Source organism: Alligator sinensis, unplaced genomic scaffold, assembly GCF_000455745.1.
Source record: "Alligator sinensis unplaced genomic scaffold, ASM45574v1 scaffold1430_1, whole genome shotgun sequence".
Lineage (NCBI taxonomy): Eukaryota > Metazoa > Chordata > Crocodylia > Alligatoridae > Alligator > Alligator sinensis.
This window is the reverse complement of record NW_005842800.1, coordinates 6471-31103: the sequence shown is the minus strand read 5'-3', so window position 1 is coordinate 31103 and position 24633 is coordinate 6471. Positions and strand designations below refer to the sequence as shown.

The 24633-nt window shown below is 40.4% G+C and overlaps 1 protein-coding gene across 2 annotated transcripts in view; it reads right to left on the bottom strand.

The window, feature by feature from the left end:
• Positions 1–18241, bottom strand: part of EMC2 (ER membrane protein complex subunit 2) — a 48539-nt gene extending 30298 nt beyond the window's left edge. The window contains exons 1-4 of one of the 2 annotated variants that reach the window (XM_006035098.3): positions 18129–18241; positions 14656–14720; positions 8086–8171; positions 2346–2403 (exon numbers count right to left, since the gene is read on the bottom strand). In XM_006035098.3, the coding sequence (XP_006035160.1) occupies positions 2346–2403; positions 8086–8171; positions 14656–14720; positions 18129–18240 (321 nt within the window). In that variant the 5' untranslated portion in view covers position 18241. The remainder of the gene's footprint in view (positions 1–2345; positions 2404–8085; positions 8172–14655; positions 14721–18128) is intronic. The other variant, XM_025191269.1, reaches the window with a different exon arrangement.
• Between the last annotated feature and the right edge of the window lie 6392 nt (positions 18242–24633).

Here is a 24633-nt window from a genome sequence, read left to right as displayed (position 1 = left end):
CCCAGCAAGGTGCCTATCCAGCCTTCTCTTAAAGACCCCCAAGGTAGGGGAGAGCACCACCTCCCTTGGAAGCCCATTCCAAGATTTGGCCACCCTCACGGTGAAGAAGTTTTTCCTGATGTCTAGCCTAAATCTGCTGTCAGTTTGTGACCACTGCTCCTTGTTACCCCAAGAGGCACCCTGGTGAACAGCATCTTCAGTTCCTTGGTGCGCCCCCCTAATGAATTTGTAGGCAGCCACAAGATCACCTCTCAGCCTTCCCATCATACAAATATAAAAACAACATATACTAAGCAATATAAAAACTCCTCAGGGATGGAAAAGGTCATGACATATAATTTCTTCTAATATGTAGGTTCTAGATTCCAGGCTATCTGCAAAGGGATGAAATGTCAACAGAGTATATGTTAGTGGAAAACACTGGTTACAAAACATCTGACTTAAGCAGCCCTTGGAAAAACAAACAAACAAACAAAAAAAAAAGTAATTTAATTTTGGAGATATTCCTTAACATTCCTTTAACCTACTTATTTGGAGCACTTCAGCTCTTGATTCAGCTGTGTAAAAATTTCTGAGAAACTTTCCAAACCCAGGCACACCACACCCTCAATCTATGACAATGCAATGGCAGCAGTACTGGGACACTTGTCCTCCCCCCAAAAAAGAGGGCACATTATTTACACCAGGGAGATGGACAAATATTGCAAAGCTGTCATAGCAGTAGAAAAAAAAATAAGTAAAAAAAAAATAAATTTAGACAATCATAGATATTTGCAGATTGCGCTCATGTTAAAAAAAGACTGGAAGAGTAGTTTAATTTAGCACAGGACTGTCCAACTGGCAGCCTGCCAGGGGTTCAGTTGCAGCCCTTGCACTTCTCCCCAGCCAGCAGCTGCTTCCTCCATTATTGTAGCTAGAGTTTCCCAATGAGGGAAAAGGGGAGATACAAGCAGGAGTCTAGTGCTACAGTGGGGGAAAAGGGAGCTGTGAGGTGCAGAGGGGGACATCCATGCATTGTATAGCCCACATGGCCTGTGCCTTGCCCCAGTGCGGGCTGCACAGCATGCAGTCCCTGACAGCTTACAAAATTGAACAGCCCTGATTTTGCTGATGCTTGAAGCTAGTAATTGCCATTTTACAAATGTAAAAAAAGTATTGTTTTATAAGGGCTCACATCATTTATCAGGCTTTCATTAGTCAGGCAAGCACAACTGATATATGGCCAGCCTGATAAACAAAACAGAGGGCAGAATTAGGACCTAAAAATACTTCAAGAATGTTACTAAACTTAATCTGAGTCCACAAGAGGCTGAGAAGCCATTACTGAAATAAAGAGAGGCATATAATCTGATTTTCTTTATTGGATTGTAACAGAATTTGGAAGCAGTCAAGTGTCACACTAAATACTTCAAGAATGTTATGAAACTTGCTCTGAGTCCACAAGAGACTAAGAAGCCATTAGCAAACTACGTTATGGTAATTTCCAACTTATGCTACACTTTTGACAGACAAACTGCTGCCAGCATGCTAGAAGTGGGAAAAGTTAATCATTGCTGAAGTCCGATTCAGACAGCATCTCCTCTGTAGTGCTCAAACAAACATCATGTTTGGCCAGGTCTCTACCTTCCACAATCCCACAGTGCTCTGCATTCTGTCCCTCAGGGGGAGGGGGGGAAAGAGAGGAAATCGGGTCAGATTTATAGAGCAGCCCCTGATCACCCTCTGGGTGGAGGGTATGCCATTCTAGCAACTCTGTCACCCTGCAGCTGAAGGGGACTGAACATATGGCTGCCAATAGCACTTTCTTTTCTGTACTACTACACATTTAGTAGTGTTGCAATGCATGTGCCTGAAGACATCACGTTCCTAAAATTTCCTCTCAGTTATTTTTTAAGTAGGCAAGCTATACAGCAGACTGCAGGTTCACTGAAGAGCAAGCCTAGTTCCAGATAGAGATAAATACTATGCAACTCAAAGTAGATTTTCAAATATGATTACGAAATGGGCTAGGAGATGCATGGTAAACTATACAGTCTTTAAAGCAGTTTATCACTAAATCATCCTCCAACATTTAATACTTAAAAAATCTGATCCAAACCCCATAAGATAAATGTAAAGGGCCATCACTTACAGAAACGAGCTCTCAACTCAGTATTTTTTTTTAAATGTAAACACTATTTTCATAGAAGAAACTTAATTCCAAAAATAAATGTTAAAATATTATGCTAGAAGTTAAAAGACACAAACATAATCAGATAACTATTTCACTACAGTGCTACAAGAAAGACGTCAGCTTAAATTGAAACAATTTGACTTTATATTTTCAAGGAAATTGTTTAACTTACTGTGTTGGTTGAATCTTCTTGTAAAATTCTGTCATATAACTGGATAGCATCATCATACCTATTTAATATCAACAAAAGCTGATGTGAATCTCAAACAACCCGTGTGATTTTTTTATTGCCTCTGTAATTAAACAATGCCATCCTGTGTACTATGGAAATATTACTGAGTTGCAAAAAAATAAGTTGTACTTGTAGCCAAATTTTTAGTTGTTATTTAAGCCTTCCATTGAACAAAATTCCCATCAAATCAGTCTTGAAGAACTGCAAAATTTGGTGTCACCTCTAAAAAATAAGCTGATTTTTCTCAGTGAGATAGTATTTAGCAGAAATAGTATAAACCAGAAACAGGATAAATAAAATTTGCTTGCTTCTACTTTTCTGCTTCCACTTTTATTTTACCTAAATAAAGGAAACCCCTTCTCCTTTGCCTATTCTCTAACCCCATCTAAGATCCAAAGAAACAAAACCCAGCCACTTTAAAGATTACCCAAAACAAGAACTCTCCATTTTGTTACAGTAGATAAAAAAGTCAAACTGAGATTATCTAAAATTTACATTTCTCTCTTATGAGGACATACAACTGAGATTCTCAACATTTTTATACTCAAAGCACCCCTCATTAGACTTAAGGCACCCATCTGAAAATGCCAGCTTTTAGTTTTCACTAAATTTTTCACTACAAAAAAATAATAGAGCAATACTTCTGTTGCAAGGAACTCAGAAAGACAGCAACAGGTCAGGATATTTTGTCACTATAGATTCCTATTTGAAATCTCTGGCTTTAGCTTGTGAATCACGTTTACACACCTAGCAGTGCTAACATTCTGTGACACCCCACCGCACAGCACCCTTGAAAGGGTGGCACCCTGGTTGAGAATCGATCACATAAGGCACAACCAGCCACATATAATGGGTTGGAGAGGTTATACCAGGGGTAAGCAACGTTTTTTGGCAGGAGTGCTGAAAAAAACACAATGTCTACATTGGAAGGTGCCAGAGTGCCAGCATGCCAGAAAAACAAAACGAGGGCAGCATATCAGTATAACGAGTACTGCATATCAGTATAGTTAATAAACATAAATGTTTCCTTTTTATGGTAAATACCAGATTTTCTAAGAATTGTAAACCTGGTGACAATAAAACTTCTGATACTACCTTTGATCTTGTATATTCGTTTTGTGCAGGTCCCCCCACAATAGCCCCCCAGCCCTGCTTGTGCCCTCTGGCTCCCACCCAAAGCCCCTTCCTCCCATCCCTGCTCATGCCCCTTGCCCCCCACCCAAAGCCCCTGCCTCCAACTATGGCTATTGGGCCAGGGACCCAGGTCCACAGCTCCCTGCTCCCAACAGAAGGCAGCAGGAGCAGGAGCCAGCTCCCACACCCACTGCTGCTGGCTGCTGCGTGCTTGGGCAGGTGGTGGGGCCGGCTCCCGGCAGCAGCATGCACTCCCGGAGGGCAGGGGGGACCTTCGCTCACCCAGATCTGTGAGAGGCTGGCAGTGGTGTGCCAAGCAAAATGGCCTCACGTGCCATGCTTGGCACGCGTGCCGGGGGTTGCTGACCCCTGGGTTATACCAAGTAACTCATGTTTTCATCTATTGAAAGCCAAATATGAAGTCTTTCCTATCACTAGAACAACATGGGTTTATATTTCCCCATAAAGCTGTTGCTTGAAGTGGTGAGGTCAACCCACGCTGCTACAGTGGATTTAAATCTTCTCTGGGAAACAATTCATCTTTTTATACAGGTCATTTCACAGCCTGAGCTGGAATAATAAAGCAATTTGGTTCAATATACACTCTACGTACCTGTTGTGTTATCCACACATTGTGTCAGATCTATTTAGTTTTTTCATATCCCCACACATATAGTACTTCATCAGATTTTCTCCAGGGCACTTTATAAGCCAAGCTGTTTGACAAAGTACTTATTTTCCTTTTCAGAAGATGTGCTTATTCCTTAAGGCCCCACCATATCATTGTCCTGCTGAGGACCTATGAAGGCTGAGAATGACTGGATATTATTGCCTTTGTTATCTCATTAATATGGTAGTATTGGAGTGATGTTGTAGCCATGATGGTCCAGGACTTCTGTGAGAAGCAAGAACATTTTTTGAGTAATCTCTTTTATTGGACCAACCACTGTTGGGATCAAGTCAGACCAGGTTTCAAAATGCAAGGCTGAAGAATGCCTTGTATTCAAAAGATGATCTAATTTGATTCCAACTAGACATGTCTACACTTGATGTTAATGCGCTGCAATAAACTCCACAGCAGTTTGTGCCGGAGTTCACTGTTCCGGGGCACAGCATTTACACATGTGCCTGGGACAGCAGCACGTTAAACCAGGGTGGTGCAGCCTTGGCTGGTGGGGGACCCAGAGGGTCAGTCTGCCAGGCCAGAGATGCTCCACTCCAACCCAACATGCTGCAGAGCGGCTGGCTGGGGCACAAGGTTGCTATGGTGCGGGGCTAGCCAGCAGGCATGCCTCATACCTTAGCCAGCCCCAGGCACTGTCTACACATGCATTGTGGCACAGTAAATAATTCCAACATAGGATAGTACTTGTGTTGGGCACTACTATCCTACGGCAGAGTTAATTACTTTACTCCAGTTTAAGAGGGACGCATTTGTAGATGACGACACTTTACTGCAGCACTAAGTCAACTCTTCAGTACAGCATCTCATGTAGATGCAATCACCATGTAGTTGGTCCAATAAAAAAAAAGACATCACTCAAAAAAATATTTGCCTCTCACATTAGCCCATGATTGGCCCCTCTGGCCACAGAGGTTACTGTTGAGTGATGCAATTTCAAGGACTCAAAACATTAGCTCAGGAGCACGTGCAATCAGTTTTGGAAAACTCCATTTGAACTGTTATGCCCTGCTGAAATATTTTAGGTTGCCAGCCCTGTTGCATTCATCCTACATGCTGAGCCTATTTGTTCAAAGGCACAAAGCAACCCCTTTAATCACATAAATCTGGAAATAAATGTCTAGGCAGTGCACAACTGACAGTTCCATTTCTGGACAATCTGCCAACTTATCACCCCATGAAAAGCACCAAACTGTATAGTCTCTTGTTCACTATGTCTGGCCAATAACAGCATGGGCAGAGCTAACTATTATAGGGACAGGTTAGCAAGGCAATTCTTTGGAAGACAGCTCAAAGAAATCACTTCACATACCATGTGTAAGAATGTGGAAGGTTTAATTACCCTAAGTTTCCTGGTGCAAAAGTGAACACAAGTTTTCCATTATTTTCAATCCAAACAATGGGCTTTCCTGGATATGTCAATTTATATGTTCAATACAATGAAAAGAAAGGATGAAAAACATCCGTTAAATGAAAACCATTTTTTCTCCTAGTAGACTTCCAATTTCCTTAAATCAATCGGGTTCATGGTCTCTAGACCTCAAAGGCTAATTCTGCAAGTAAACTGTGGTGCACAACAGTCAGTTGATGTTAGGTGCTAACAGTCCAAGCAAGCAATTACTAGATGTCATCTCCAAAAGCCCTAGCTGTTTTCTGTATCTTCACATTTCCATTTTAAAACAAGATTTTATAAACTTATATACAGGAACTATTTAAACTGGGAAATGCAGTAGACTACGGCTGGCCTGCAGGACAGTCCTACCCTTGTGATAAAAGTCCTACAGAGTATAATAGGCAGTGAAATCATCTGCATTTAATTTAAACCATTTGATATAGAAATTAATGGATAGTAAAGGCCCATTTACAGGATACTGCAAAAGATCCAGAAAGGTTACAGTTTTTGTTATTATATTCTATATGGTTACATTTTATAACAGAATAACTTGGGGGAAAGAGCTGTATTCCTCAATTATTTGGGGCAGAAGAAATTATTGGTAGCTACAGGTGTTGCTTCAAAATGTTGCTTGTATTCTGGACATCTTGGATTGGCTAGTAGCTATGGCCTATATATATATATTTTTTTTTTAACCAAAATAAAAAAATGTGGCAAAAAATATCTAATATTTTACAGGCTACTGACCTATGGTGGGGAGTAATGGTTCCAAAAAGTCTAACTGGAAGACTGCATATCACACCAGAGTTTGTTGCTCCTGGGCACCATGTTTAGACATGCGCCTGGGATCCCAGCACATTGAGCTGGGTTGGAGCAGCTCCAGCTGGCAGGGGACCTAGAGGGATCGTGTGTAGATACGGAGACATTTACTGCAGAGCTAATCAGGCAACACCGCAGTAAACATCTTGTGTAGACATGCCCTGTGTTCACTTTGGTGTAGTAAGAATTTCCTTCCGAGGCTAGAAATAGATATCACCAAATTAAGTAGATCAGCAGTCCCAGTACAGTTGATCCACTTCACTGGGTGAAACAGATGTTGACCATAGACCCTACTCAGAAAGCTATGCTACAGAAGATTTCCCCAGGATGACTTTTTTCAAGTGGAGAAAGCCAGGCAAGCACTCCCAAGGCTTGAGGGGCATGATCCTGCATAGGAATTCTTAGGGAGCACAGAATTAGGCAGCTCCAGGATGTCCATGCTCTCAGGCCTTAAAACAAACGGACATCTGCTGCTGAATAGCAGCAGAAATTGTTACCACCTAAGTGACGGCCATAAATTTTACGCGACTGTGGCATGAAAAGGGGTAGAGGTACACCGATACATTGGCAATATTGTATCAGTATCAATAAAGGAAAATTGATATCATCAGCAATCAGCTTTTTTTGGCTAACGTTGCCAGTAATGTTACCGATAAATGCTGCATGCATGTGCATAGCTGCAGCATGCACGCTGCCAGCCCAACAGGTCCAACTGGTAAGTCTGTTGGGGGGAAGGGGTGGAGGAGAGGGAAAGGGTGTGGGGGGTACAGACTGAGGCCCCCACGTTGAGAGAGGGAACGGGGCTGGTGCAGGTACTGCCCACCCAGGGCAGGGAAGGGCAGGGCGTGGGCCGCGGGACTGAGCCGCAGCTTGTCCAGAAGGGTACAGATGGGGAGAGGGGCGGTTCCTGCTGTTGCATGCAGCCCTGAGGGAGGCACAGGAGGCATGTGCTCCCCAGATCTGTGTGCGGGGCAAAGGTGGGCTGGGCCGAGGTTGCACTCAGGGCAGGTGGTGGTGCTGGGAGAGGAGTTACAGGGGGGCTACAGCAAAGTCTGGGGTGGCTGTAATCTCCTCCATAGCCCCTCTTCCAGCACTGCTGCTACCCGCCCTGAGTGCAGCCCCAGCCCAACCCCCACCTGGAAGAGCCAGGTGCTGTCCCCTGCCCCAGCCCATAGCAGCAGTCTGGCCTCACCCCAAGCACAGATCCGGGGCTACACCCCCCATGCCTCCCTCTGGGGTGTGCACAGACCCCACCCCCCACAATGCCCCCTACATATAACCCACTTATGGCTCCATCCTGCACCATGCCCCAGCTAGGCAGTACCTGATCCAGCCCTGCCCCACTCCCTCCCTCACCATAAGGGCCTTAATCTGCCTGCCTCCCCCTCCTGACTTACTATCCAGATGGTGGGCTGCATATTAGCAATCAGATTGGTATCAGTCAATACGGCTCATTAATACTTGGCGATCAGTATTGGCCTAAAAAAATCTTTATTGGTGCACCCCTAGTAATGGGTATAGATGTCATTTTGTTTGGCCTCTGTGCCACCATAAAAATTCTTATGGCAACACAAAGGCAACATCTGTTTCCACCCTAAGAGATACTTAGTACCTTTTCCAGGAAAAAAAATAATTTTAAGTTCAGTCATTACCTTTCCATGGCTTCAAATCTCATGCCAGTTAGTCGCTTAACTCTATGGCTCCCAGGGAACTGCCGTCTTAGCTCTTGAAGGCAGAACTACAAAAAAAAAAAAAAAAAAAAAAGAGAAAGATTCTTCCAATCTGTAATGCAATTCTGAGTGACAAAATGATGAAAAAAGAAAAAACAAAATTAGAAGTCTTTTGTGTCACTAATACTTCCTATCACAACCAGAGATTAATGCATATCAATACCTGCTATATGTACAGTCTACTATTTCCAAACCAATCACATCATAAAAAACAATGAGTTCTGGACATGGGCCCTAAGTCCAACACTCAGTAGGGTGGTGCGAAGCTTTGGTAGCCAGTTTGATTCAGAGGTGATTTGGCCCAATTTGGCAGCTGAAGCTCTGAATTCAATTGGGAGACCCAATTAATCTCCCTGAATTGAATTGGAAGCCTCTGAATCAATTCAGCAAAATTCAGAGATTCAGCCATAGACTGTACAGACAGGTACTAGGCAGTGCTAGCAGGAGCAGCTGGGGGAGCACCTGGACAAGCCCTGGCCCCCCCCGCCCCCCCCCCCGGTCCCCCCCCCGCCACTGGGGCGAGGTAGGCAGTGCTGGCAGCCCCTGGAGAAGTCACAGGGGCCGGGGGAATGAACAAGGACTTCCCCTGAAGCTCAATCCCCCAGCTCCCAATCATTCCCCCTAGCTCCCATAGCTTCTCTCAGGACTGCCAGCACTGCCTGCCTCGCCTTGGGTCATGGGAGGAGCCAGATGAGCCATGGCTTCTCCCAGGGCTCATCCAGCAGCTGCTCCCCCAGCTGTTCCTGCCTGTATAGTTTATGGCCGAATAATATTTGGCACTGTATACCTTCAGATTTGGTCAAATCGAATCAGAACAGTGATCTGAATCACCAAATTGAGTCACTGTCCCTCCAAATCCGAAACCAAAGTGAATAACTTATGCTTCGCACCGGCCTAATATTCAGCCATCTGCAAAAAAAAATACAAATCATATACTACTAAAAGTGTGGTGTACTTTTATAAGAATGTAAGCCATTTATTTAACTATATTCACAGAGAAACTGGCTTATCATCAATATAGGAAACAAAGGCAGGGAAGGGGGAACCAACTTCAGTCCTTGACTGACTAAGTCAACTTCCTGGAATGTGACTTTTGGATCAAAAGAAAGTGGCAAGGAAGGGAAAGGCAGCAGCTCTCCCAGAATTACACTAGAGAATAGGTGCCTGGCAGAGCCCACCTACTTTCTAGGTAGCACAGGAATTGTAACCTGCTTGTCCCTGTGCTCCTGGCAGGCTTTCTATCCCAGACCCTGAGCTCTCCAAGCACAATGAAGCAAATAAATCCTGAGGTTTCCACTGGAACACCTTTTCATACCACTTACAAATATTTCATCCTTAAACACCTTAAGACACAGAGCTCTGGTAGACTTCTATAAATATAAGCAATTCTTCTACCTTGTCCTATGCAAAATTCAGTAGCAAAACATGGAAATTATTTTCAAACTTCAAAGCACAAGTTTTCCTCCTTATCTTTCTAGACAGAGTGGGATGCAAAAGGAAGAGTTGAGTGAGAGAGAAGAGGAAGGAGAAACATTCCCACCCCTCCTAGCTGCTTGGAGTACAAAGAATTGGGAAAGGCCAAAAGGAGATAGCCCTGAATGTAGTCACAGGGGGCCACAATAATCACAGAATGTTTTCAAGATCCTGTTAAGTATCCAATAAGACCAGTCTGCAAGGATGTAATTCATCTAATGAATAACTCCTGACTTAATAAAAGAATGGCTTAGTGGCGCTCAGAGTGGGTGTTTGCTGCTTGCAACTAAAATCTGTCATACAAAGCCTCCTGTACATCACAGCACATTAAACATTCACACAAAGCATATATCATATGAACATCTTTAAAATCTGAGTAATCTTATGTAAAAACTATGGAAAAGCATTAACTTTTATCATCAAAAGAAAAATCTCTATTTTTAAACTGCAATCGGATCCAAGTGGGTGGGCACCCACACTACACATAAATCCACAAGGGACACAAAAAAGGAGATTGAAAGCAATCAGTGACACTGTGCTGCCACAGGAATCACATATGCAGATAAAACTACAGAATCAGGACTTAAGGGTATAGCATTCACAAGAATAAGACAGACTCCATTAGGTCAAGTCACTGGATATTATTAAGTGCTCATGCACACCGAGAGACAGATGGTCATAAGGGATCCAAACCATAAAGACAACATCAGAATTAAAGTATTACAAATAAAGAACTGCAGTGATGGAATGATGGAAAAACTAAACCAGCCACATTTTTAACTGCTCCAGATTCTTTCACTCCCTCCTCTACATTGATTTTTTGCAAAATCTGGCCACTAATGTCCATTATAATACATTTTATTAAGTGATATATAATTTTAAAAGTGTATATTCACATAGCGTACCATATTTGTACAAATACTGTTTGGTGATTGTGTTAGTAGGTTTCCTCAAACATTTTATATTATAGTTTTGGACCTTCACTTATACCTATCATAAAAAAAAACCAGTGAAGAAATAAAGAATGCATAAGCAGGAGTTTTTTCTTTTCTTATAGATGTAATTTAATTCTACAAAAGGCAAAAAAGGCAAACTTGAACTCCACCATCTTAGACATAGTTATTATAAGTGTCTACCAACAGCAGGTAATCTCAGTACAAATGTGTGTAAAAAAGATGGAGCCCGCTAAGTGAAATATTGGCATTGCTATTTTGTGCAAGGGGGATAGAGATGACAGTAATAAAAAGGATAAAAAGCAGTGAGCGAGATGAATGGGTAGATGGAAAAAACTCTCAGATTCCTCTATTTGGAGCTGAAAAAACTCCTTTCCTTAAGAAAGATGCATCTCAGCTGTCGAGTGTTCAGTACTAAGAAGAAGAGATTCCAAAGGTGTTCACACGCTTAAAGCAGCAGCTACAGTGAAAAAAAACACGTGATGTTAACTAAAAATAAAACCAGATTTAAGTTTTGCACTAAGCTCAGCACAGCATATAAGCAATTCTACTTACTTAACATCCTATAAGAAACACAACACAATGTAAGAGGCCATAAATTCAATTCAACACCATTGCTCAGATTATTAGTATGTGGCAACTTGAATTTTTTATCCATGTTGGTCTATGTAAGAACTTCACAAAAAGTTCTTATAAAACCCCAGAGACCGAAAATACACTAGAAAAATTAGAGGCTTCTCTCTCAGCTTATTTACTTGTTTTCGTGACAATAACTTATTTCATGGACAATAACATATTTAATTACAAGACAATAACTTATTTCACGGAACAGGAGAGGTATCCAAGAATGAGAAGTACACTTAGCTCACAAAAAGTCCAATATGGTATATAATATCATAACATGTACTCAGGTTTACCCCAGGTGTTTGGAATTCAAGATTATTAAACTATCCCTATTTATGTAAAAGACTACCTCGGTCCAATTTCTTATAATTTCATAGGAATCAATACCTAAAGCAATTTCTAAGTAACCATACAGAAGAAAATGCACTGCTTATAACAAAATGGGTTACTGACATTAGCACTGAAGAATGGGAGACTGTCTGGATAATGGTCCTCAAATATCCATATGTACAACAATAAAAAAAAACTTATTTTAAACTCCTCCTGTATTGGTGGTATCTCACCCCACTTAAAATTAAATGCATTTATAGTACAGGAACAGGCAAATGTTGTAGGGAGTGTGGCCAGGTGGGGGAGTCTACCACATATGGTGGACATGTCTGAGGAATCAAACTATTTTGGAAAAAGGTGGGAGACAAGACTGAATTAACAGAATGCCAGCTAACAGATAACCCCTTACTGCACCTTCCTGAGACCTCTGTAACATAATATATTCATCACTTATCTTCAAGTGGCTGCAAGTATTACAATTGCAAAAGGTTAGAAAATAAATGACACCCTAAAAATCAGTGACTGGTTTAAAATAAATTTTGAAAGTTTTAATAATCGAAAACTTGTCCTACAAAGTCAGTCTTAACCAGGGGAGAAAGAAAAAAATGCTTATTTAGAAACTTGGTGGAAATTCTTGAAAATTTCTAAAAAGAATCTTCCCCTGTTTCCAAACCAGAAAGTTTGAGAAACTTCTTTAAATATTTAAAAAGTGCAACTCTAAGTTAACCATTAAGAACAAATTTGGAGTAAATTGAAAGATAGGGAGCAGAGCTCTAAGGAACAAGAAGGGTGAATTAGAGATGAAGAAACACGAAAGCTTAACATTGACCAAAACACAAAGGATCAGAGACTGAAAAAAAGTGAAGAAAAAAACAAAGACGTCTATCTACACTGACTTGGGTTAAGGGAAGACTGTTGATGGAAGATAGATATCTGTCTTTATGTATATATTAGGGGACTAGATATTCTTTTACATGTCACAAGTTGAATGATTAATAACTCAAGTTTAAAAAAATGAAGAAATCAAGACCAGAAGAGATCACCAGATAATCTAGTCTGAACTCTTCTATACAGGTTGTTGAGTTTCATCCATTTACACACTCCACCAAGCCCAACTACCATCTGACACCCTGCAATTTGAGAGAAGGCGGTGCTGGAAGATGCATGAACTATAGGACGATCTCCTTTCTTGGTTTAAAGTAGCTGAAGCCTTTCCAGTACACTGTAGAGACTAGTTCCATTTCCAAGTTCTGTGGGGCAGAGCTGTACTGCTACCCAGTGCGTCCACAGGTGGTGGATAGTGGAATGACCTTCAGGAAACATTAGCTGTGAAATAAGCAGGGGTAACTGATGAATAAGCAGTCACTGACCAAGCAGCAGCAGCACCACCACCAGGATGTGGTGAGGACAGCAGAGGGCAATGGTCTCCCTTCTGAAAAGGCTGCCCTGCTCCCAGCCATGCGTCTAAAAGTCCTCAATGGAGAACCAGGTGGAAGATGATGTTAGAATCTCAATGGCTGCAAAGGCAGATGAAGGCTGCAGCGGAACGAGATCCCCAGTTATCTTAGTCTCCTTGTCATTGGATCAAAGTCCCGTTCTGTCAAGACCTGTGTGGAAGCCAATGTACGGGAAGCTTCTCCACAATAAAAGAAGTCACACACAGATGTCTCCCATTAAAACAGCTTTTCCAGCACATTCCTCAAGCCCTTTGGTGATCAGCTAATGGCAATGAGAGCAAGACGGTGAGGTCTGAAAGCTCCTAGTCAGGAACTGGCACAAAGGCGGAAGTTACAAGAAGGTCAAGCACTTGGACAAGACGGGAGCGCGATTCAACAGCTGTAACTGTGACTGAGCACCCTTCTTCAGCTGTGCTCACTCCACAGAAAAAGGTGCCCTAAACACAGCCTGCCTAATACGGTATTCTGTATTTCTTCCTGACTGGATAAAATGTCCATTGGGATCACCTTTACTGCAGTCAAAAATACCAAATCAAGAATCAAGCGCCATCCACCCCACATGGAAAAATGTCCCAAATGCAGTGGTCTGGTGATCCCGAATAAGCCTCATCATCAGCCATCTTTGGACACAGATAAGACAATCATCCTCAACTGCAAGGGATTGCTGAAGAAGTAAGAAGAAGATTCCCATGCTTTTCTGGAGGAGGTTGCATTGGAAGCAAAATCAGCGCGCAGAGATAGTTTACGTTCCCCACCCCCCAAGTTTTTATTCCCCCCCCCCCCCCCCCGATGCTGAGTGTTTTTGTTTATACTAACATTTGCATTTTGAATCAATAGCAAAAGTGATTAGAATCACTTAATCCTTTCTTCTTTACATTACAATTTGTATACATCTAAATAAAATCAGATTACATACTGCAGTTCAAAACTGAATACCCATAAATAGTTTACAGCAAAATACTCTCTCCATCCAAACAAAGAGATGGCAAGATTTGGAAGAGGTGACCACTGATGGTTATAACTCCAACTGTAGCTGCAGTGGCAGCTCTTCCTCTCTAGGAGAAACCAGCAGAGGTAATGCAAGAATAAAAACCAAAGGTGTATAGTCGAAGAACAAAAAAGTTTAGGTTTATAATGCCATTTTCATACATCATAAAAGAGCAAAATAGAACACAACCACTTTTTTTTCCATTACCACTAAATTTTAAGAATACTGCAAGCCTGAATTGGCCTTCTCAATTTGTTGTGCATACATTTAGCTGTATTGCTCCTGTCAATGTTAATAGCAATCAGGCAGCTAAATTCATATGCACAGCACTGATACATTACCTCAAAGTGTTTTAAAAACTGATACAATTTGAAAGGTTTTTCAATAAACAAGTATTCTCTGTACAATATGGCAGCAATAATATTATTCCTGACATTCAGCCCACATTAGAGTCGCTATAAATATTTTCCTAGTTATTGAAAAAGACATGCTTTGTCTAAACAAAAGTTACACAGTAGGGTGGGTGGAGGCAGTTGCTTCCCAGCATATTTCTTGAGATTCTGCAAGTCCAAGTTCTAATATCTTATAGTTGTCTAAAGGGCTATCTGGAACAGATCCCCAAGAAGAAAATTTAAGGTTCGACTGAAAGTTCAACATGAATACTTACCAATGCCAAGTCATCTCGACTGCAGTCCAGGGCAGCAATCATCACCTGTTCATATATTATCCAAACTAGACACAAAAGAGACATTAAATGTGGATAATTGATTTTCAGAATGATGGGAAACACCTAAAATGTAAATAAGATTAATGAATTCTGTCTCTGTGTATTTTTCCCTACCACTCCTGCAGATCATTACTGAAACAAGGACATTTTAAACACACTGCTGGAATTAATTAAAAGTACATTTAAGCAGTTTTATTGCCTTCAGTAATATAAAGTACCTTTTGACATCTTAAAAGGTGAAAAGCTCTAATTCTTTGCTTTTCCTAACATTATATCTAAAGTTTTCTAAACAGAACACATTATGAAATGCGCTATGTCCAGATCTGGAGAGTAGCCACTCTTACCCAAAAGAAAAATAACTTTTCCTTTAACTGTTTCAATGCCCTAAATCCCCATCAATAACACCTTCTTCCATCAGGCAAAAGAATTACTTAAAATCACAAACAAATACATAATTTGATTAAAGCAATGCCAAGCATGTGACTTATAACAAGCCTAAGTTGTGCAAGGCGCTGTACAAAGTAAGAGACACCTCAGTACATTAACTGAAAAGGGGAAAAAAAGAATAAAATTAACAGAAAGCACCTTGTGAGGTATCAGGTGTCCTTCAACTTAAGAAAATGGGAGTTAAGAACACTTAGCATGCTGCAGGATCTTTCCAACAGAAGGAAGACAAGTAACCAAGGCTTTCCATAAAATTTTAAGAAAGCAATACTGCAAAGTTAACTATTTTTGTATGAAGTATTATTATAAAAATAACAAATCTTAGGAGGAAAAAAATTTTTGTGCTTCCCAGCCATGGGAATAAAGACAAAATAATGCTCAAAATATTCCATTTAATAATCCTGTTACCAAAAAGAATACAATATTATTTTGGAACAAGAATTGTCACCATTGGTCCACTTAGCCTGGCATCCTGTTTCAGGCAGTGACTAGTATTAGATGTGTATCACAAGAATACCTGTACAGGTAGGTTTTTTTTGTTTTTATCAGAGTACATTTCTTCCTAATTTCTGTTAGTGACTTTCCAGATCTTCAAAACCAAAGATTTAGATTTCTTCTACTTTTTGCATTTTTAATCCTATACAACAAAGATCTAGACTAGTGATGCTCAACAATCCAGCCCTGCAGGTTAGAAGAGTGGTACCAGGTCAATCTGCAGGCCAGATCCCACACAGGCTTGGGGCATGGGGTCTGCCCTAGACCTTTAAATCCTAGAGGCTGCAAGTAGGAGAGGAACAGTGGAAAACACCCTAGTCATGCCCTGTTCACTCTCCCTTTCAGCATCCACGCTCTGCCACTGCGTGACACAGAATACTGGGCAAGATGGACCTATGGTATGACCCAGTAAATGGCAGTTTTTATATTCTTATGATCCCATGTGCCAGCTCAACCTTGTGCAGCCTGACCCTGTGTGCCAATCTGAGTTAGTCTACAGGGCCATGCTATCCAGCCCGCAGGGGAACATTTACAAGAGCACAGCAGGGATACCATTTGTACAGGGTTCTTCTTTAGGTATATAGCTTTTATACCTAATTTTTCATTTTTCATTTTTATAACTAATTTCCATCCAGGAAGAGCACGCACCAACTGCTGAAACTTCCTTAGCCTGACGAAGGGTTTTTGAACTCGAAAGCTTGCTAACAACTATTCTCCAACTATTTGGGTTGGACTAATAAAAGATATCAAATTCACCCAAGGAACCTTGTCTGCCTGTGTCCTTAGACCAACATGGCTACAACCTACACCCCTGTAGCTTTTATACCCACACTTTTACTCTCACAACTACTATATTTTACACAAGGATCTGGCTTTAATACAAAGCCATGTTTAGCTTATCCATGCAACTAATCTCCTACAGATATACTATTTATTTTGGAGAGCACTATAAGTCCCTCTCACTGAAAGAAAGTCAAACAAAAATTGTAGGTGCAAAGTTGCAAGATAAAACTAGAGAGAATGCCATAGTAAGGAAAATGGCTCTACAGTTTCTGGGAGCATGCCACATTAAAAGATTTCCGGTCTGTAAGAAAACAAATGCAAGACCTTTTTAGGAATGTATCTCTTCAGATTTTTGTTTCTGGGTGCTTGAAAAACTCTATATTCTTAAAAGTGAACAGAGATGGACATGCTGAGAATCCTTGTGACTTCAGCTAGCAAATACAGTAAAATCTCTGTTATCCAGGATCTCCCAGGAACGGGGGACGCGGGATAACAAAATATACCGGTTAACTGAGTGTCCCCGACCACCGCTTCTCACACCACATCTGGGGTGTCCCTCCGCCCTTCCCGCAGCATCACCGCCCCTCCGCATGGGGCAGGGAGGCGGGTCCTACACAGCCCCGCACAGCCTGTTATGCCCCCGGGGCCGTGGAGGCTCGGCAGCACAGGCTGCTTTGCCCTGAGCCATGGGAGCTCAGAGAAACCGGAAGTGCCACGGTGGGCACTTCCGGTTTCACTTTATCTTACAAGCTGGCTTGCCAGTTAGTGGAGCATGCCGGCTTGTAAGATGCCAGATAACAGAACTTTTACTGTATATTTCATCACTATATTTGCAAAACCCAGCAGCAGCCATAGAAGAGTGGGTGACAATAATTAAAGAATTAAAAGGAAAATGTATTAGGCTAACCAAGTTATAGAAAGGAAAGATGCAGAAAGAGGAATGAACATTAAAAACAAATCCATGTATCCCTTCCTGCCTGTATGAGATTCATATGAAAACCTGAAGAACCCTCTTCCTTTATGTTTTATATTGAGCTTATATAAAAAAGTGATATTGTATTATTGTGACATATTTCTAAATAATTCCCTTCTGGTCTAAAACACTGCATGCCAAGTTTCTGTCCAGTGAGAATTAGCATTATTTAGATAAAATCCCCTGAAAAGTCATTTTATGTACAACGGAAACCCAGGCACATCCTGAACTATAGCATCACAACTGCAATTCTATAATAAAAACAGCCTTTTTATTAATTTCTACAACATGGTATCACTTATGACTTAATGAATAACTTTTCCTCTCCTTATAAAAAAAATAGTCTTGCATTCTTTGCCATCTCTCTGAAGAGCAGACAGCTCAATGAGTGACAGCTAGATAAAAAAACCTTTGCCAAATGCTCATAAAGTATTCTTATGACTTGTGTGCCAATCTAAGTGTTCAATTAGGTATAATTTTTTCCACCTACTTCCTCCACACCCCGTATTTGGGAAGCAAACCAAGGGCTGGGAATTCTAGCAGACTATTACATTGAGAAAATAATATATGTAACTGACAACAGTACATACAGAAAGGTAATGCAAGAATAAAATAATATGGAGGCTGTAACAGGAGAACAGCAGGATAATAAACAAAACCAGATGCATACAATAAAAAGCTACAGTCAGTGAACGTTTTTAAAACAATTTTGACTTACTGTCATCCCCGAGCTTGGATGCATATTCATTAATTAACTCTTCTCCAACTTCTACTATCTGCTCACTGTTACGATAATTTTCTTCCCTCCATTTCCTCATTTTATCACGCATTTCTGGAAAACAAAACATAAGACTGCTAGGAGCAATGCAACGTGAAGCCAATATTTGGACGGACAAATGAGAAAGTATCTAAAAGTTCTTCGGAATTAATTTTCATTAATGCTAAAACTGCTTGAAACTTTGAAATAGTATTGTAAAGTTCTATGGATCCTGTCCAAAGGAACCATAAGGAATTTACTGAACTTCTCAGTTAAGAAGAAAATATTCGAGTCATAATATAAATATCAAGGGTAAAATAATCAGACTCCCTGAAAAAGAAATTCACCTAACAACAGAGGTTATTTCTAGCTTTTTTTTCCATGCAAGGTAGATCAATAGTGTCAATAACGTACAAGGATTCCACAGAAACCTTTAAAAACTGCTGTCTCCTTTATATATAGATATTAAAGATTATATTAAATCTTCATGAGGACTTCCCTTGACGTTCCCAGGGCCAGATGCTTATCTGGCTATTACTTTCCAGTTGCAAGTTGTTTGCATTTTAATGATGCTACATGACAGGGGTTTTCAACCTTTTTAAGGAGTGTACCCCTTGTGGTGGTGGCAGCAGCAAGGTGGGAGGGCCAGCACTCAGCGGCGTGGAATGGTGGATGGCAGCTGCTGCATGAGAGCTCCACCTCCCCCAAACAATGTCCAGCTGGCCAGGCGGTGCCGGTGTAGCCCGCACTGGGGAGCCGCTGTCCTTGTGTCCCCGGCCCTGCTCCTGGGTGGCAGCAGCGTAGGATGGTGGGTGGCAGCACTCTGTCCCTGCCTGCCTGCACATAACCCCAATACCTTCCAAATACTCCCGGGGGTACATGTACCCCCAGTTGACAACCCCTGCTATATGACTATGGTTTGTGAAGTACTGAGATCTTCCAGAATAGCAGCTACTTTTATAGAATTGTATTGTCCTGCAATACCGAGGGAAGGTGACACCATAGAAAGAATGATGGGAGAGAAAGCAAGTTTCTTCCCCTGAGAATTATTCAAATCTACCAAGAAAAAAATGCATCATAAACACAAGAAAAAAAGAATAAGTATGTTTATCATTACAAGCTATATCTACAATGTCTCTTTATCAGGAAACTTTCAAAGTATATTTCAATACCCCCATGAATAAAACTTTCTTATAGAAAAATAAGAGAAACTGTAAACTATCTGACAGTAATAAATAACGATTGACCTTATATGTTAATATATCTACTATTATTTACAATGCTCTAGCAAAGAAACTCAAGCACTAAGTGCAAGGATGAAGCAATTCAGCTTTATTATTAAAATTCAGCAGATGAGAGCATGTATGCATGCACGCACATATTTTTACAGACTTTTTATAGGATAAAATTTCTGGCCATTCTAATAAATCATTTAACCCCAGGACCATGACATCACCCTCTGCTATGGAAAACAGGTTTGGTAAGAGCTCTTAAATTAAAATTCTTATAGATTTACTTATCACATTTGCAAAACAATGCCAAAATTGCTTTGTATTTATACCTCCTCTACGGGACTTTGGAGGAGAAGATTAGTAGAAATATCAAAACTCATTTGTGAGGTACGAGAAGTAATTTTAAAATAAAAAATAAATAAGTGCTGTAAAATTCATTTCTAGGAGGGTCCTGTTGCTTCTCTGACAGCATGCAGCATAAAAAGCAGGCAAGAAAATGAGGACTTTCACACAAAGAGAAATCAAAGTGAAAACTACTAAAAATAAACCATCATGTACCTAGCTAAGATAGAACAGATACCACTCTTATTTTCTTTTTAAACAACAAAATACACTTTTTATGGACCAAATCTTGAAAAAGGAAACTTGGAAGAGACTTTACTAACTTAAGTCTTTCTTTACCTTCTAAAGCATATAACACAAAAAATATAATTTATCAGCCCCACAGTTGGGGTATATTTATCACATTATATACTCTACTTCTTACTATGGAAATGTAACATGCAAAATTAGTGCCAGTGTTATTTTTAAATGCACATCACTTGGGGAAAAATGCTCTGACAAGGTTGAATTTTGACAGTTTTCCTAGCATTTCAAAACACAGGTTAATAAAATTGACAGTTCAATATTAAACATAGGCGTTTTTCTGTCTACTAGAACTGATGTCAGATCCCTCATAAAACTGTTACTGTGTTACATTTTGTATTTTGAAAGTCAACCAAAACCACCACAGGGTTACATTTCATGTGCACAAGTAATGTTAAATGATTCCTGACACATGACGACCCCTGGAAATTAAAAATTAGACAGCAAGAATGTGAATGAACACAAATGTTCACATGAACTGACAGGTTAAATACACAAAAAATAAATAAGTCATCCAATTTTCATCTATTCATTTACTTGGCAACCATTAAAGTCTCCACACCAGTATACTTTTCAAATGTAATATCTAAAACTATTTATTAACAGTATTCGTGCCCACCATTCATCACCCAAATGTAGGATTTGCAAGGATGGGGAAAAAAACCAGCAAAAGAGCATGCTGTATCACTTGATCATTGAAAATGAGAAAGCAAGTAGAAATAAATGTTTTAGCTCACTGGTTTTCAACCTGTGGTCTACAGACCCCTGTGGGTCCACAGACTGTCTAAAGTGTCCACAAAAGATGACTATGATCAATATGTGAATACCCACACTTACAATTCAAAGAGGTCTGCTCCTCCACTCAACACTTTTTTAGGGGTCGGCAAATGAATAAAGGTTGAAAACCACCATTCTAAGTCATGCATATCCAGTGAGAGGCAGGTTAGCTAGATAAGAAAGTGAAGCATTTGAATAGACTACTGAAGAAAATGATAAAAATGTAGAAAACAATGTAAACAGGTACTGTTTTTCTTTCTTGCAGTGCGCGTTGGAAGGGGTCAAAGTTACTAAATTTTTTTACTAAAATTTATCAGATGTGTCAGTCAGTTATACTTTAAGTCTCCTGTGTTAGTATACATATATATAATAGTGCAATAGTGGTGTTTGACTTTGGGGAATCCTAGGAGATATATTTATACTGTTGATACATATGAGCTGATCAGCAGGTGCATCAAGTTATTTTGTTCTCACTTTTAAAAAAACAAACAAACAAACAAACAAAAAACTGTCAAGCACTCAAATTTATGGATGTATAAATCAGTTAAAAACTCTAAGCAATAGGCACATTTTGTCACAATGTTGGTTCTTAGTAACAGAATGGACCTGTTATGTTGAGAATTATACTGGACACCCTAGAGGAATAGTTTGTTCTTACTCTACTTTTACTAGTTTTAATTCACTTCTTTTGGATATCAAAGCAGTAACCAGTACATTTTTAATTTTCATACTATTTTAGTTCTCTTGGGTTAGTATATATGTTTGAAATCCCTGACATTAATAAAAGCAAGGGAAGAAATTAAGACCATTGCTGCTAAGAGTATTATTATCCAACAGCTAGCATGCATATTTTCTAGTTATGTTATTAGGTGTAGCTGTTACTGTGGTCACACAGTGAACCAACAAGGACTGTACACTTCCTGACTGCCCAGCACCCATTTTTCAAGTACTTTCCATTTACTGGTCTCCTCAAAGACCTCTAGAAAGAGATTTTCCTATTCCTCCCTACCTGTGAAAAATGGCAAGCATTAAACCAATTTAGTCAAATGTGCAGTGTTAGTAGTGGCAGAGCAAGTGTCTTTCATTCTGTTTCTCTCTTCCCTGAGCTGGAAAAAAACCTGTTACCTAACCAACCCAACCCAGAGCTTTGTCCACTGGTTACTGCTACCCCCAACTAGAATCCCTCAACAATTGCAGTGAGCTAAACTGATGCGCCAGTATTTCATGTTTCTCTGTGGTAACCCCAGTTTTACAGTCATCTAAATTGGTAAACAGAATACAAGTAAACTGAACACTACCCTACAATTATAATGAAAAACAAAGACCAGTTAGAACCAAATTTAAACAGTTCATGGAAGATAATATTTACAGACTGTTAACAACATATGCGGAGAATTATAACAGTGAAGTGTCAAAGCCTACTAAATAGGGAGCTAAATTATACACAGAAATTAATTCATTTTATTAACCAATACACGAGAGCTATAATTTCATCTTCAGTAAGTGAAGTGGAACTTTCTGAAAATTATTAATGTCACTAATTAGAAATGCAGTTTGCAAACTATCCTTTTTAGAATTAATTTCGGGCTCTTACTTCACTATAAAGTTTCCTTGTGTCTGAATTTGCAAGAAGCAGGTCTGTTATTTACTGTGTTTAATTTGTTTCTTATTTACTAACGATCCTCACTAAACTCTGAAACAGTATAAAATCTTTGCTACAAATACCTTACTGTAGAAGATAAGGGGGAAAAAAGCAATAGTTGCTTAAGTGAAGTGATTTTACTCCTAGTAAATGGTAAAGCAATTTACTATTAGTGACCTAAAAACTGGTGCCAGATGATGGAAACTGTGGAGAGATTCATCTGAAATCTTGCAGCATATACTTCAATTTGCCTTTCTTGTAGAGGCCAGTTTTAGGGAGTATGTTGTCCCCGTCTTGGCTTTGGGATCCACTGCAGGACAAATATTGACTGGAAAGAAAATTTCCCCCAAAACAACAACATGAAAAATTCTCCAAACGTGTGTGTACTATTAACCAAAAAAGTCATTACTTTTAGCTGGGTCCAAGATGTTAGTAATGCTATTCTTGTGCGAGTGAAGCTGGAGAAATCTTGTTTACTTTGTCTAATCCTGACCTGATATATGAGCTTTCACATGAAAACCAACTAACTTTATTTGGTTTCAGTTGCTCTAACTTCTCCCCAATGTTTGTGGTTCAAGTTATGTCAGTCACACAGCCCAATTCCCACTGCACAAAGCCAGTTCCTGAGATGACTTTACAAAGTTTTTTTTCTTCCTTCATAGGCTAAATTTCTCTCTGGTGTAACTATATTAATGAAAATAGATCAACGTATTTAAAGTTCTATCCTTAATTTACACAAGAAATGTTAGAAGGATTAAAGTAAATAGGGATAAAACGATAGGCATCAACTGAGAAGAACCAGGAAGAATGTGCACAGCTATTGCGTAATGTATTAACAAAACTGCTCCAGACAGATGCAGCTCCAGGGCTATATACAGACATTACATTTCTTCTTGAAATATCCATGTTTTCCTGTTTTGTATTCTATTTTCTCCAGTTCAAATTTGTATTATGTTAAATGCCAAGCTAACATAGAAATGCAGTTACTGACTTACCTAATCTGCAAATAAAATTTAAAAACTAAATTATCTATGGAACTTTATGCTAAATACCCAAAATAGCACAATGCATATGACATTAGCATCCTACAACCCTATTAAGGATTGGAAGCCCGTTTTTCTACTGCTGAAGACACGTAAAAAGATCCTGCCCCAAAGAGCTTACAACCCAATTAAAAGCAAACTCAAATAGTGGGAGGAGGGTGAAGGCAGGAATAATAACATCACACAATCACTTTCAAGTCTTCTTTTCTGAAACTTCCTGTTCACAGCACAACCTGAACACACTGCAAGGCCCCTATCCTATCCACACGGAAATCACCTTGAGGTGAACAACCTCCCATGGGAGAGGGATGAGATACCTCCACAGGACAAATCAGGCTTGCGGGGCTTGTTGGCACCACTGACAGAGCCACTGTAATAGCAAAGCTCCAGAACACAAGGGATGTACATTGCTGCCCCTTCCCTATACACTTCCCCAGGTGAAAAATGAGGATTTTTTTGTCACTGCTGGCAACTAAACATGACATTAGGGAAGATGGGAGTGGAGGGAGGGGGACAGAGGTGAATGGTTCATAGATTTATAGATTCATAGATTCTAGGGTCGGAAGGGACCTCAATAGATCATCAAGTCCAACCCCCTGCATAAGCAGGAAAGAGTACTGGGTCTAGATGACCCCAGCTAGATACTCATCTAACCTCCTCTTGAAGACCCCCAGGGTAGGGGAGAGCACCACCTCCCTTGGGAGCCCATTCCAGACCTTGGCCACTCGAACTGTGAAGAAATTCTTCCTAATGTCCAGTCTAAATCTGCTCTCTGCTAGCTTGCGGCCATTATTTCTTGTAACCCCCGGGGGCGCCTTGGTGAATAAAACCTCACCAATTCCCTTCTGTGCCCCCGTGATGAACTTATAGGCAGCCACAAGGTCGCCTCTCAACCTTCTCTTGCGGAGGCTGAAAAGGTCCAGGTGCCCTAGTCTCTCCTCATAGGGCTTGGCCTGCAAGCCCTTAACCATACAAGTGGCCCTTCTCTGGACCCTCTCCAGGTTATCCGCATCCCTCTTGAAGTGCGGTGCCCAGAATTGCACGCAGTACTCTAACTGTGGTCTGACCAGCGCCCGCTAGAGGGGAAGTATCACCTCTTTGGATCTATTCGTCATGCATCTGCTGAT